This window comes from Cyphomyrmex costatus, unplaced genomic scaffold, assembly GCF_001594065.2.
Source record: "Cyphomyrmex costatus isolate MS0001 unplaced genomic scaffold, Ccosl1.0 scaffold2, whole genome shotgun sequence".
NCBI lineage: Eukaryota > Metazoa > Arthropoda > Insecta > Hymenoptera > Formicidae > Cyphomyrmex > Cyphomyrmex costatus.
Window position 1 is genome coordinate 46,999 of NW_017276038.1, and position 14,420 is coordinate 61,418.

The following is a 14,420-nucleotide window of genomic DNA, read 5'->3' on the forward strand; positions in this document are numbered from 1 at the left end:
GAGAGAGAGAGAGAGAGAGAGAGAGAGAGAGAGAGAGAGACTGACTATACCACCCTCCGCGACAGATATAGCTCACAATGCGAAACGCAGTCTTATGACACGCACTTGACCATACAATGGGCGGCCGACAGGACAAACCTACAGGCAACATAAGTGCCTCCGCACGAATGGCTATAAAGTCGGCGCTGCACCGAGACCTAAGAGGAATTGACTTTGAAAAATTCGGATTCGCCGAGTCCAAGTCGAGTCGGTTGCCACCTTAACCCTTACGCCCTAGCTCGAACAAATGCCAAGCGTATTCGAGACCGTTTGTATCACAATTTCACGAGTAAATTTCTCTTGGTTCCTTGATGAAAATTGTTTATACGATCCTTCATATAATTTTTCAGAATATATATATCTATACATATATATATATATATATATATATATACATAGAAATTCTGAAAAATTATATAAAGGATCGTATAAATAATTTTCACCAAGGAAGCAAATATACTATACTATCTGAATTTTTCAGGATTTTTGCATAAATTTATCAATTATTATTAACTTTTTAGAAAATTTTTTTAATTATCGCGTCACTGATGTCAGAGTCGTCATTACTACGCATTCGTGAGATGACGGTATATCAATCCGATATTCTTCGCAAAGGTGAAAGGTTAAGGAGCTTGTGTGCGTGAGAAAAATGGGCACGTCGCACGCATACGATGAATGGATAATTCTTGATGCTGGTGATTTCCCCGCCGACGATGCGAACCGCCGGCTTATTGGTCGCAGACTCCCATGACGTCGTGATCGTTTCAACACCGGTCACCAGGGAAATCGGGCAAAAATACGGTATTAGAACCAAAACCGCGAAAAGTATCATGGCTCACGTGCGAGCCGTCGTAAAGGCTTAGAGGGATCCTCCATTTTCTGTGCCACGCTCCGTCGACTTTTGTTTCTCTGCTAATTTATATAATTTTCTAATATACGGATATACAGGGTATGCCGCGAGGTTTCTCAAATCTTGTACAGGAAGATAGATAGAATTGAAATAAATACAGAAGTCCTATACTGTTTAGCGATTCTTGCAATATTAATAAAGATATTAATTTTTGAAATTGTACTAATGAAAGCGCGTTTTGAGAGAAACAGTATAGGACTTCTGTATTATTACAATCCTATCTATCTTCCTGTGCGAGATTGGAGAAGTCTCGCGGGACAGTCTGTATAAAAAGGCACTTCTTAATTAAAATATCATTATTAAGCTTTCAAACTTTGCTTAAATGACCTAAGTCTCGGTCCATAACGTTAAGATACGTTCTCTTTCTAATACTAATTTAATCTTAATCATTAGAATAATAATCAGATTCTAATAATCAAGATTAGGTTAGTATTCTAAAGCTTCGCAAAATCGTTAGCGTTGACTCTAACGTATTATAATTTTTTTTTAGCGAGATGTGCAACAGATAAAAGATAATCCCAGAATTTATTTGGTGATAGCATCAAGAATTTTAAATCGGTCGTATCGACGCGCCCAAATTCCAGAAAGTTTGGCCAGAAGCACGGCCATAATCGCTATTTCTACAGATGGTTAAGTCAGAGCTTGATCGAATCAGTTCGCTCGCAGTCTTTTGATCGACCTCAATGAGATCGATGTAATACACTATCTCTTGAAAATTACGAGAGGAGATATAAGTATAATCATAAGTTCTGATTGTACATTAATTGTAAATTCAGAGCAAAAAAAATTATCTTTTATTGTTTAGTAATTATATGTATGTGTGTGTGTGTGTGTGTGTGTGTGTGTGTGTGTGTGTGTGTGTGTGTGTGTGTGTGTGTGTGTGTGTGTGTGTGTGTGTGTGTGTGTGTGTGTGTGTGTGTAATAGCAAAAGATTTATTAGAGATGAAAATGATCAAATTTTACTATAATTATTATATTTATTATTTATTAAGTTAAAAAGTTTAAAAACACTTAATTTAATTTAAATGTTCATTTTGATATTACATATTGATATAATAGTAATTAAGAAACTATTATATATAGGTACGTAGTACAGAACTAGAGAGAACTTAGTAAATGCCAGAATACTTATTGTTAGTAAAAATATAGAATAATCTTAAGCCGATTCCTATTAGGAATATTGAATAATTGTATAATTTTTAATTTAATTTGTATACATATGTACGAAAATATAGTCTATTTATGCATAAAACTATAAGAAACAACAAAATTTATCAAAATGACCAATAAATTACCATTTTACTGTAATTTTACCGTAAGTAATTGTAAAATTGAATTTGACAGTAATTTTACATTCCTAGATATTATTGATCAAACTCTGACTCGAGTATCACAATAAGTAATATCGAAAATAGTAACGCACGAAGAAGCTGCGTTTTATAAGTTTATAAAATTTGTAATACCGCTGCCCCCGTGTATTTTTCGATATTTTGGAAGACATTGTGATTGTTCATACATAAATTATTCTAACATGATATTTATATTATTAAATATTAACTTTAACATTTATATGATTAAACTAAGAGTCTTATAATCATAAACAATAATATATATAACAATATTCGGTGTTTATATCTTCTTCTAGCGCTGGATGCTGACGATGAAATAACTGGCACTGAAACAAATTGTAAGGTACAAACATCCGAAAAAAATTTAATATCTTATAAAAAAACTTACCCGATATAGCTATTTCTCTTATATCAGCATAACGTCGTTGGGATGAATATGCTGGGATTGTTGCTTGACAACGTAGATTTAAGTAATTTAATTTTCTTCCAAGCATGGATGGAGTCAATTTAACTTTTAATTCTGCTGTAGCATACATTGACTTAGTATTTACTAAGGAAGTATGCGGAAGATGAATAACTGAACCAATATCGGCCTAAAATCAGAAAATTACAATCCCATGAGCGTGCGCGAGCAAAAATATATATTTCTAAAGATATTTATTCATGCATAATATGCGAATAAATTATAAAAGTATGATATTTTGCATACGAAAGTATATATTTAAAAGAATACAAAATTATATCCTTAAAATATAAGTAATTTTCAAAGAAATATAACTTTGCCAAAACTGATCATAATAAGATGATCTAAAAATTTCAAAAATCTTGCTGAATTCTTTACTTTTTAAATTAGTAGTTTACAACGACATGATAGATTTTTTATGAAACTGCACGGATATAAGGAAACATCAATTTCAAAATTTTTACTAACTTTACAAAGTTTTATAGCGTGAATTAATATTAACTTTAGTATTTATATCATTAAATTAAAAATTTTGTAATTAGCAACAATATATATAATAAAATATGTTGATTCTGTGTTTCAGCATCGGATGCAGATATGACCCGCACTGAAACAAGTTGCACATGAAAACAATTTATAATCTTCGAAAGAGTAAGTCTTTATTTTTAATTTGTGTATTTATTAAGCATTACAATTTTTTTCACCGAGTTATTCAATATAGAAGCGAAAAACGTTTGTTTTTTTATTTGATTGCTTGCAGAAGTTGAACAGAATAGTACTCGGTAATCTTCAAAAACGTATAGAAAGGTTTAAACTTTCTCTTTAAGGTGTACGTATCATTTTTGCGATATAAAAAAACTTTTTATATGTAAACTTCGCTTATAAGGTGCTAAAAATGAAACGATTGACACATATTATTCAACTTGATATAACTCTGAGAGATGTTAAGGATACTATAATCTCTTAACGTAATTTATGTTCTTTGTGTTCGAAATAACTACTTTAGGGAAAACAAAGTTTGCTTGATTCTGTCGCTGCAGATCCGTCGCGTATTGTGTGGAGATTGGATTTATGATTCTTTATATGTTACATATACAGCGTATACTTATGTATACATAATATGTGCATTTTCAAGGGAAAATTGAGATTTTAGATCTTTTTATTCGTTTTTTAACGATTACCTACCAAGTAGCTACTCCATCTTCCCTGAGCAAATTAAAGTACTTTGTAAAATTTATAATAATTTTAAGATTCTACAAATTTCCATTTGTATATCCATGTAGCTCCATAAAAAATCGATTATATTATTATCTAAACTTGCGATCTAAAAAAAAGATTTCAAGCTTTAAAACGTTCCTTGGATCATAATTGGATGGTCCTTTACCTCTTCGTCATTTATGAGCCATGTTATGTGCGGAACTGGATATGCAGGCGCGGTTGTACAGTTTGCCTCCAGGATTTCACCCATTGTAAAGACACTTTTCTTAAATGTAATTGTCGGCTGTTCCATTTGTGGCACTAAAAAAAATTATTAAAAATATATTGGAGATGCACAGAGATGGTATTTAAAAATCTGTGTCAATTATACAAACGTTTTGGCTACGATTGAGTCATTCTCAATGTTAACATTTATAATAAATCAACGAAAAAACGAATGTCACAAGTAAAAAGGAATAAATTAATATAAAATAATATAAAGTAGTACTACTGTAACAATTGTATGCGTTACTTTCAATTCTTCCGCATTTGCTCCACATATTAATATATACTATAAAGAAAAAAAACCGAATGTATGTATTCAAAATTTTAAATATAATAAACATTGAGAATGATGAGATCGGAGTCGAAACTTTTGTATATCTAATATGTACCGAAAAAAATCATATCGTAAAAATGAACAGGTCAAGCCATGTTTAAAAAAAGATACTAAAAAATTTAAACCTTTATATCTAATAATAATATATCAGTTACTTTTCGTGGTAATATATTATTATTAGATAAAAAGGTTTAAATTTTTGAGTATCCTTTTTTGAACATGGCTTTAACTTTTCATTTTTATATGATTTTTTTCGGATATCACTTACTTTTTAGAGTATAAATATATTACAAATATATAAAAAAATAATTTAAAAATATTTTATATAACGAAAGAGAGTGAAATACGGCGAAAGAGGAGGTGGTGGGGATGAGTGGAGGGGGGAGGGATAGGGGAGGTGCGGTAAATCGAAGATGGTAAAGGTGTGAGTGAAAGGTGAGAGGGGATGTTAGGAAGTTTTAATACGGCCTTGAATGTGGATAGAGAAGAAGAAGAGGAAGAAGGAGGAAGAGACGTTTCTTAATTTTTCATTAAAATCATCACTTTGACCGCTTGTATCTCCAAAACGGCTTTGACCAATTTTTTTGGCTCATTACTCGTGGAGATGCCACCTTTCAAAATTCAAAATTTTTTATATTTTAGTAGTTATGCACCTACGAAAAATGGACTTTGGTGGCTCGAGATAAGAGACTTGTAGTGTCTTTCAGTTTTTGAACATGGCCAGAGACACTACCGCGTCTCCTGATTCAATATGATAAAACGATTGATGCTATTTATTAATTAATAAGGAGTTATATATTTCTATATTCTTGTAAAGTCGACAATATCACTTACGTATCACTTTTATCTCTACGGGATCAGACACCGAAGTGTAAATGGGAGTTTCCATAGTGACTTCACAGGAATAAACACCAGAAGTTTCAAAACCCACATTGTGTAATTTAATTGACGAGCCATTTTTCGCATACTAGAAAAGAATAATAACATGTTAATATGGATTATAACGGATTTTGTAACATCGTGTGGTCAAGTATGAAGCATTATGTTGTTTTAATCAAAATACATTCCGTATATATTTCGTACAATAAAAGAACACAAGTAATAAATACTGCATAAACAATTTAAGTGTACATAAAAAATTGCATGAAATTTTTCTTTTAAACTGTAATTATTTTTATATTTACAGTCTCTTTTATATTCTGTAACCTTAGTTATTAAATAAAGAAAAGTTTTTGCAAAAAATGGAATACTTTGTATCGCGATGTCTTTTATTGTAAACATGCCACTCTTATGTTTTTAAGTATGTTTGAATTTGATAAAAAAGTGCGCGAAAATTATTTTTTAATGGAAGTTCCCAAAGCATGCTTCTACCGACTGGCTTTAATATAGGATTTACATTTGCATTCTTTTCATTTAGCTATTTCAATTATATTGAGTGGATGCACGAGACAGAAAAATGCTTTGAAATACAAAACGGAACACTTCATACAATGTAATTCGAAGTCCCATCATATATAATTGTTTTGTCACTTTTGGTGATAAATTTCTATTAAATTCAGATCATATATTTTTCGCAAATATTTCGTTTTAAAATACATGGTTAATCTCTATTTGCATACGCTGAGGTGTGATAAACACATAAATTATAGAAAAAATATTTTTTTTACAATCAGATTAGTAACATAGAAATTTGGAAAGTTCAAACTTATTCATCATCGCAATCTCTTTATTCCATTATTGCCATTTCTTTTAAAAATCATACAGTATTATTGAAGCAGTGTTACTGAAAGTTCTATTGCATCAACTTGCAACTAAATTTTGTTATTAGTAGCTTAGGTCTAATCATTCTTAGCGCCTCATTTATTACGCGTATCTTTATCTACATCTTTCATGACACACTGTAATAACTTTAAGATATCTTGGAATTATATACTATAACGTTGTGTGAAATGGTTGCATATTCTTCTTATCAACAACAGAATTTTAATAGTATAATAATGCGAAATAGTAATCGAATAAAAGTTTTCAAAAATTTCTTCAGAAATAAAAAATTAAAGTGGAAAATAAGAAAAGAGGAGACGATAAAAGTATGTTCTAAAAAAGGCAGATATTTATAAAAGAAGAATTCGGTCGTGTATTTCGATCGATTTTTTTCTGTGAGGATAAAATAGATGAAAATGCCAAGTACAGGAAAGTTTCTCAGTGAAAAGAAAGAGCGAAAAGTGTTTTCGACACTTAACAATCGTTCGTCATCAGCGGCCTGAAACCCTCGCCAAATTGACGTTCTATTTCTGCCACGTGTAGTCCCATTATTAATGTGTTGACTCTACATACACACTAGTACAAGTGCTCATCCTTGTAATGTTAAGGTATCACATATGAAAAACAAGTATTGATTTTCCACCTTATCTCTTTTTTAATAGATCACCCATATGCTGTGCGCTCCCATCGAAAACATTCTCCAGGGAAATTGCGCTGCCACGCGTTACTACTCGATGTTGTCGGGGAATAGCAGGGGGAGTATTTTACGTGCAGAGTGCATGTATGTATACGTAAATAGCTTTGCTTTGTGTCGATACATAAAAGACTGTGCCTTAGGTAAATGCGTTTAGTTTTGCTCGCTTAATCATTGGCAAAAGACAGGAGCGGACTCCGGATATTCAGCTTATACTATCGAGGGCGTTCTCGTTATTTTTGGATTTTTGTTTACTACGGTTTTTTCTTAGAGACCGTATTGCGGGATAGGTATGAGCAGACTAAGTTGTATTTTTACCTATCTATGTAATAATATCAGACGATAGGTTAAAAAAAAGAGACATTATTTTATTATACATAAACGGTTGCGTGATGTAACGGAAAGTGAAGTGAAAAGTTTATAATAAAAAATATATATTTGTTGCGAAGAAATGCGTACATAAAGTAATACTTGAGAATTTAAAAAAAACCGAATTTGATGAATAAACTTTGTTTATTAGAGAAAGTATTATTATATATTTTCGAGATTTTGAATTTTATAAAGTAAAATCTTGATAAAGACCAGGATTGGTAACGTTACCTCATAAAAATAATTCGTTACCGTTACCGTTCTTTTTTCTAAAAAATAACTTGTTGCCGTTACTCATTATTGATTTACAAAAGTAACTCGTTACTGTTATAGTTACTCAAAACATAACAATCAATCGTTATTTCTTCGTTATTTTTTTTCTTGACACAAATAGAATATTATGTGCAGATTTTGATAAGTGTAAAAAAATATATTAAAATTATATTTTTTATATATGTTAGGTGTTATACACTAAAAAATATAATTTTAATATCTTTTTTTTACATTTATCAAAAAAATTCTTCAGAAATAGTATACATATATACATATGGTATATACACTATTTCTAAAAGAAATAAAGAAAGTGTATATACCTACATTGTATATGTATATACACATTTTTAGTTATATTTTTTTAATTATATACACTAGCGTGCAAAAGTTTCCGGCCAGTGACATTTTGTACTCTAATTTATAAAAAAAAAGCCTGATAAAATTTTAATCATTATTAAGTGTTGGTACAAGATAGCGCTGGTAACGAAATAATGTAGTGAAAGATATTGTTTACATTTATGAACATTTTTATTATTATAATTGTCATATTTGCATGTGCAAAAGTTTCCGGCCACTATGCACTACGAGAAAAATTATTATTTCAAACAGTTTATAGTGCACTTCAGTTAGTTTAAATAATATTTCGATATCAATATTTTGTGGCCATATCTTTGCAGCGATAACAGTTGCACAATTATGTGACATTCAAAGAATTAATAATTAACAATTAATAATAAATAATAATAAATAATAAATAATAAAATTATTTGTGTTATTTATTAATATTTGTCAAAGTTCAAATTCTGTTACCAACACTCAGTTTAAGAACGCGTATATTTTCAATTCCAGTTTATTGTTTAAATCTAATTTATAAGTGCTTTTAATAAAGTATTGCATTTTTTACGCAATAAAATAATATGAAATCATGATTTTATCATAACCTACAATTTTTAGTTTATTCTCATAATATCAATTCATTGATCGTCATTTTACGTAATTTTGCTATGACATGTGAGAACATTGCGCGATAGCGGCGAAGTCCGCGATGTACCGGTGTGGCGGAGCGCTCACGCACACTACTAGACGCGCGGCTCACGGACGTGCGTCCGTTTAAAACGCGGCGTCAATTGGATCATTTTTACTCGATAATAACTGCTTCAGTAAGCATGGTGGAAAAAAATTTCCTAATAGTAATCGACTTAATTTTTTATCAGGAATAACGCTATATGAATACTGCGCGGTATTTTGGAAACATCCTGTATATATTTCTTTAGCTCTATTTCTTTACTAAAAAATGGAATTTTAATATCTTTTTTATATTTAAAAAAAATCTGTACATAATATTCTATTAATTAGTCAAGAAAAAAAGTAACGAAAAAGTAATAATTCATTATATTTTGAGTAACGGTAAAGGTAACAAGTTACTTTTGCAAATCAATAACGAGTAACGGAAACAAGTTATTTTTTAGGAAAAAGAACTGTAACGATAACGAGTTATTTTTATGAGGTAATGTTGCCAATCCTAATTAGATATCATATAATATCTTGAATTAAAATCATTTTGCAATGCAAAACATGAGATTGATAGAATTTCAATAAAAGCGGTTATTCTAATTTATTTTATAACACACTTCCTGTCTAGACATATTTGACTTCCGTTACGAAAATAGAAATTCGATTAACATTCGATATTTAAAGATGACAATATATAGACGTGGATATATATAACTGCAGATATAGATTGAGATGCAAAGGTCGATACCATCAGTCTCGGCCTGTGTAAATTTGACATAAATTTATGTAGACGTGTTATCGAACCTGCATGTCATGTTGTGGTATGTGCATGGTTTTCCTATTCGCGAAGTTAGCGTGCCGATTTATAAATTCATTTACAACAGCATCTACATCTAACTATTAGGCGACATGAATGGTGTTTGTCCGTCCAGGATCCTCCCCCCCGTCAGCGACTTCAAAGCTGCCACGTTTTAATTCGCCGCGCCATTGTTATGTATAACGTATCACATGGCGTTATCTTGAACATACAGTGTTGATCACAGAAGTTATTTGCAATTCGCAATTGTTAAAAAAAATATTTTTTTTTGGGGATGGGCAAAATTGGCGAAGGGGATGAGCAAAACTGCTATGCTGCCCCGTAATCGACGTCTATGGTATCTAACAAAATCAATAAGAGAATGAGACAATGCATGGTTGATTTCACCGACTAACTGTAACCCTTTAACTGATTTATTTGATTCTTGACAGCTCATAAATATTTTGAATATCGCTTTACCTTGATATATACATTGACTTCGCTTTGATGTATGTACTTATAACGAATTCGATCGCCTGCACTAGTGTACACTTTTCCCAGAGTGGAAATTTTCTCAGTGCAACGTGTTCGATCGATGGCCCCTGTTTGGTGCACTGCACTCGTCGTATTCGGTAATATACACATACACCAGGGCTGCGTTTAGAATCATCATAAGAGTGTCATCCTCGTTTATCATTCGTGAATAACAAGAATAAAATAACATCCGGACGACGACTCTGAACGCATCCCGGGGGTGCGTTCTAAAATTCGACTCTATCAACTCTGAATATCTTTCATCCTTGTTGTTCGCCGAATGTTGAACAAAGATAAGACATACTCGGAGTTGACAGAGTCGAATTTCGGAACACAATCCAGGGCGGCACAACGCGTGTCATCGGAGGCGCGGAGCTTCCCTCACTCACGCTTATTGTTTCCCTCACCACTATGCCCGTAATTTTATTCCCCGCCGTTGCGTTCGACGTTCTTCAACAATCGCGTTCAGCGGTTGTCGGCACCCCTCAGCTTTCGCTGTTGTCGCACAGGCTATGTTAAGTTATCATTTCCATTGTGACTTTAATTGGAAAGTAAGCCTGACGGAATATTTCCCAAAAGTTTTTTCTAAATTCTCTCAATTGATCTTTTTTTTGTAATGTGTATTTTTTTGTGTTAAGATTATTTTATTTCTATTTTAAAATAAACTTGTAACATATTATTTATATATTGTTTATAGTTATAATATTAATAAAGTTTAATATTTTGTTGAAGAGCGTCGAACGCGACGGCGGGGACAGCCCTTATGGTGTCGGCGCGGGCGGAGCGGTAAAGGAAACAATAAGCGCGTGAGTGGGACAAGCTCCGCGCCGCCGGTAGCACGTGTCGTGCCGCCTTGACATAAACTGTAATGAAATTATAGATTTGTTCGCCTTGCTTACACTTTACTTACACTTTTACACTTACAATGATATTAATATATATTCAATCGTCGAAGAGAAAGAAAACAAACATGCTTACAAGTAAAAAGTGTAAGCAAAACGAACAGACGAAATGTAAGTAAGTGTAATGTTTGTTAAGTATCAGGAAAGAAAGATCGGGAGAAAAAAATCGTTTGACATCCTTTCTCGGACCCCCCCTCCCCAATATTTTCCATAAGCCGGCACCTATTGTTAGGTAAGCTCGATAATTCGAATAACATAAAATAATAAAATAACGAAAAAGTAAAATAAGAAATAAAATAAATAATCAACAGGGAATACATTTTAAAGATCTCCTTGTTGTTCTATTTATTGTATTTCGCTCACCTCCATTTTAGCACCGTCGACGAGTACGGGCTTCTCCGGGATGTACGGCGGTTTCCTCTCCTTAACGTACTCAAATATCCTCCGCTCGTTCTTCACAAATTCTATCTTGTGAAGTAATTCGTTCGAGACCTTGTGAGCGCACGTCAAGGAGGCCGTATCGCCATACAGTATATATTTCGGCGCTATCAAGTTAACATCCATCTTGTCCGGCAACGACGCGTCTAAAAATCGTGAAATCACCGTACGTACATACTCGTACTATCATTACCTCTGACAATCGAATGGTAATAGATATTGTCTGTTGTTGACAATGCCCCATGTGAACGGTGTCAAATTCTACGCGTATAATGATGCGTGACATTCGTAGAATTTTCGCAGAGAGATGATTTTATGAGGTTTGTTAAGGCGTCCACGTGCGTCGTTACGATGTAGACAGGTCACAGGAATTTGGTAGGAAATGGAGGGAAAATATCGTTTTAGGCAATATATATTTCAACAAGTATTAACATGATTCTTATATGAACAACAGTATTTTAATAAAAGGACTGAATATGAGAGTCGAGCGTGAATTTTAATTCGTAATATAAACTAAATAAGACAAATAAATCAATAAACAAAGGAGGATATACGCAAATATATCGTATTTCAATAAGCGTTAATAGGATTCTTAAATAATAACAGTATTTAGTAAAAGAACTGAATATGAGAGTCGAGCGCGAATTTTACTGCGTAATATATAAACTAAATAGGACAAATAAATCAATAAACAAAGGAGGATATACGCACGATATAGGGGGGTTTCTATTCTGGTGATGGAAACCAATAAATTCATTTATTAGAGTAGATGAAATCTATTATCCAATACCAAATTCCACTTTCTTATCGGCAAGAAAAGTTGACAAAATCATATTGGAAGTTTTACGTCCGAAAAATCTTGACTATTACCAATAACAATTTATCAACGTTAACGATTGTAGTATTTAAACCAGGGGAAGGCAGAGGTCATTGAAAGAACACGCGTCGCGTGAGCCTATGATGGAGGAATCGTCCCCTCTATGCCATCGAGCTTGCGTGCAGCTGTCGTATCCAGTATCAAGAGAGCCCGGGCGCGCTTGCGATTTTATTTGACTCTCAATGTGATGAGACGGCGCAGTGCGTCGCGGCGGTAAACGATAAATAGAGAGCGAGACAGTGAGAGTGGAGGAAAGCCACTAGCGTGCTCGAGCTCCAGTAGTAATCAATATTTATCGGACGTAAAATTTCAAACGTGATTTTTTTAACTTTCCTTGCTGATGAGAAAGTAAAATATAGTATATTGGACGATAGTCATAATCAGACCTTGTACTGGAGATTTCCTTAATTTTATCTGTAGACAATAGCCAATGAAATAATTTGTAGAGCTATCTGAAGATAAATTTAAGGAACTCTTAAGTACAAGTTCTGATTATGAATACGGGCATTAGAGTGTGATGAAATATATCGCTCAATATAGCAAATTCCACTTTCTTGTCGGTAAGGAAAGTTCAAAAAATCATGTTTGAAGTTTTATGACCGACCAATCTTGACTATTACCACTAACGATTTATTAACGTTAACGTTATAGTGTTTAAACCAGGAGGATGCGAAGGTAATTTTAAGAACACGCAGGAACCTACGACGGAAGAACCGTCCTCTCTATGCCATTGGGCTTGCGTGCGATCGCCGAATCTAGTATCATCAAAACGAGCCCAGGCGAGCGATTTTGTTTTGTCTCTCGATGTGATTAATGGATTCAAACATCCAAGTTAAATAGAGAGCGGAATGTGCAAATAAATTGATGCAAATAAATTGATTGCGTTATGTGATGATTCTGATTATTTGCAAATATCTATTAAGATATCTTTTTGAACATAAACTTAAAATATATAAAATAATTATTTAAAATATTTCATATAGATTTGTTCAATAATTTATATTGCACATTGAAATCCGTGATTCTCATCACCCTTTTCTAAAAATTTTTTTTTCAAATGCATATTTTCCTGTATTTCATATCTCTATTTAAAAACACATTTTGCAATTACTAGTCGTCCAAATATTTTTATCTCACATCATTGTTTTAATACATCATCATTATATTATACTTTTTATATCAAATAAAATATAATAATAAAATTTCAAAAAGAGAGACAGAGAGAGAGAGAATAATAAAAAAATTCACATTAAAAGGAGACTACAATATATCATTGCGTATAACTTTTACAAATTAAAACATCATATTTATTTTCTACAAAAGAAAAGCTTTAAAAAGATTTTTTATTGCTGTTAATTATTTTTCTTCTTTGACATAAAGCATTCGATCTTTAGTATGAATCGGACGGTTTAATATAAATACGTATTTTTCTCGGTTTATAAAAATAGGCGGAAAAAAGTTTTAAAAATTCTTAAAATATAAAGATCAGTTACTTTAAAGAGCAATATATCGTAAGAAAATTATCACTTTATTATGTCAAAATAAAAGCATGTATTCGTAAAAAAAATATATCCTCTTATTATGTCAATACATTTATGGAAAAAAAGTACACATTTATAAATACTTATGGACCCTAAAATCAATCGTCTATTTTCTGTAATTATACAAATCAATCTAATATCATGTACAAAAAAATTGGTTTATTATTATTTCAAAGAACTCGTAACGACATAACACAATTGCTTATTCAGCTTTCTTGTTGAAATATTGCAGAACAAACAAGTAGAAAATCGTGTGGTATTAGTATTATCCATCGTACGATCGACCTCGAAAATAAGCCTTTTGTCTCGAAACGCCTCGAAATAAATACCATGCGCGCGCGCTTTTATTCTGATCGATACAGTAACACCCTCCCAGCAACAGGGCGGACTGCCACAAGTAGTTACAGTCAACGGCGCGAAAGCTCTCCGTTCTTCCAATTCCTGGCAATAGCTAGATATCTGTTCCCCTTCGTCTCGTTGTCATGTCGGTGCCAATTCGATGGAAGTCGAATGCAACATGATTGAAAGTCTTGACAGCGTTTAATCGAAATATCAAAACGCATTCTCCCTCTCTTTCACGTTTTCGCTTTCGCTTTTGCTCTCTCTCTCTCTCTCTCTCTCTCTCTCTCTCTCTCTCTCTCTCT

General features: G+C 32.5%; 2 protein-coding genes across 2 annotated transcripts in view; both read right to left on the reverse strand.

The window, feature by feature from the left end:
• The window catches only part of LOC108773143 (cationic trypsin), a 7,487-nt gene extending 6,361 nt beyond the window's left edge, over positions 1 to 1,126 (reverse strand). The window contains 1 exon segment of the mRNA XM_018538866.1: positions 672 to 1,126. Coding sequence (XP_018394368.1) covers positions 672 to 871 — 200 coding nt within the window. The 5' untranslated portion in view covers positions 872 to 1,126.
• A 1,397-nt stretch (positions 1,127 to 2,523) lies between these two features.
• Positions 2,524 to 11,484, reverse strand: LOC108773144 (nectin-3). The gene is made up of 5 exons (XM_018538867.1): positions 11,284 to 11,484; positions 5,412 to 5,544; positions 4,146 to 4,279; positions 2,687 to 2,891; positions 2,524 to 2,624 (listed from the first exon to the last, which is right to left on the reverse strand). The coding sequence occupies exons 1-5, from the start codon at positions 11,482 to 11,484 to the stop codon at positions 2,524 to 2,526; spliced, it is 774 nt and encodes a 257-aa protein (XP_018394369.1).
• Positions 11,485 to 14,420: the final 2,936 nt, after the last annotated feature.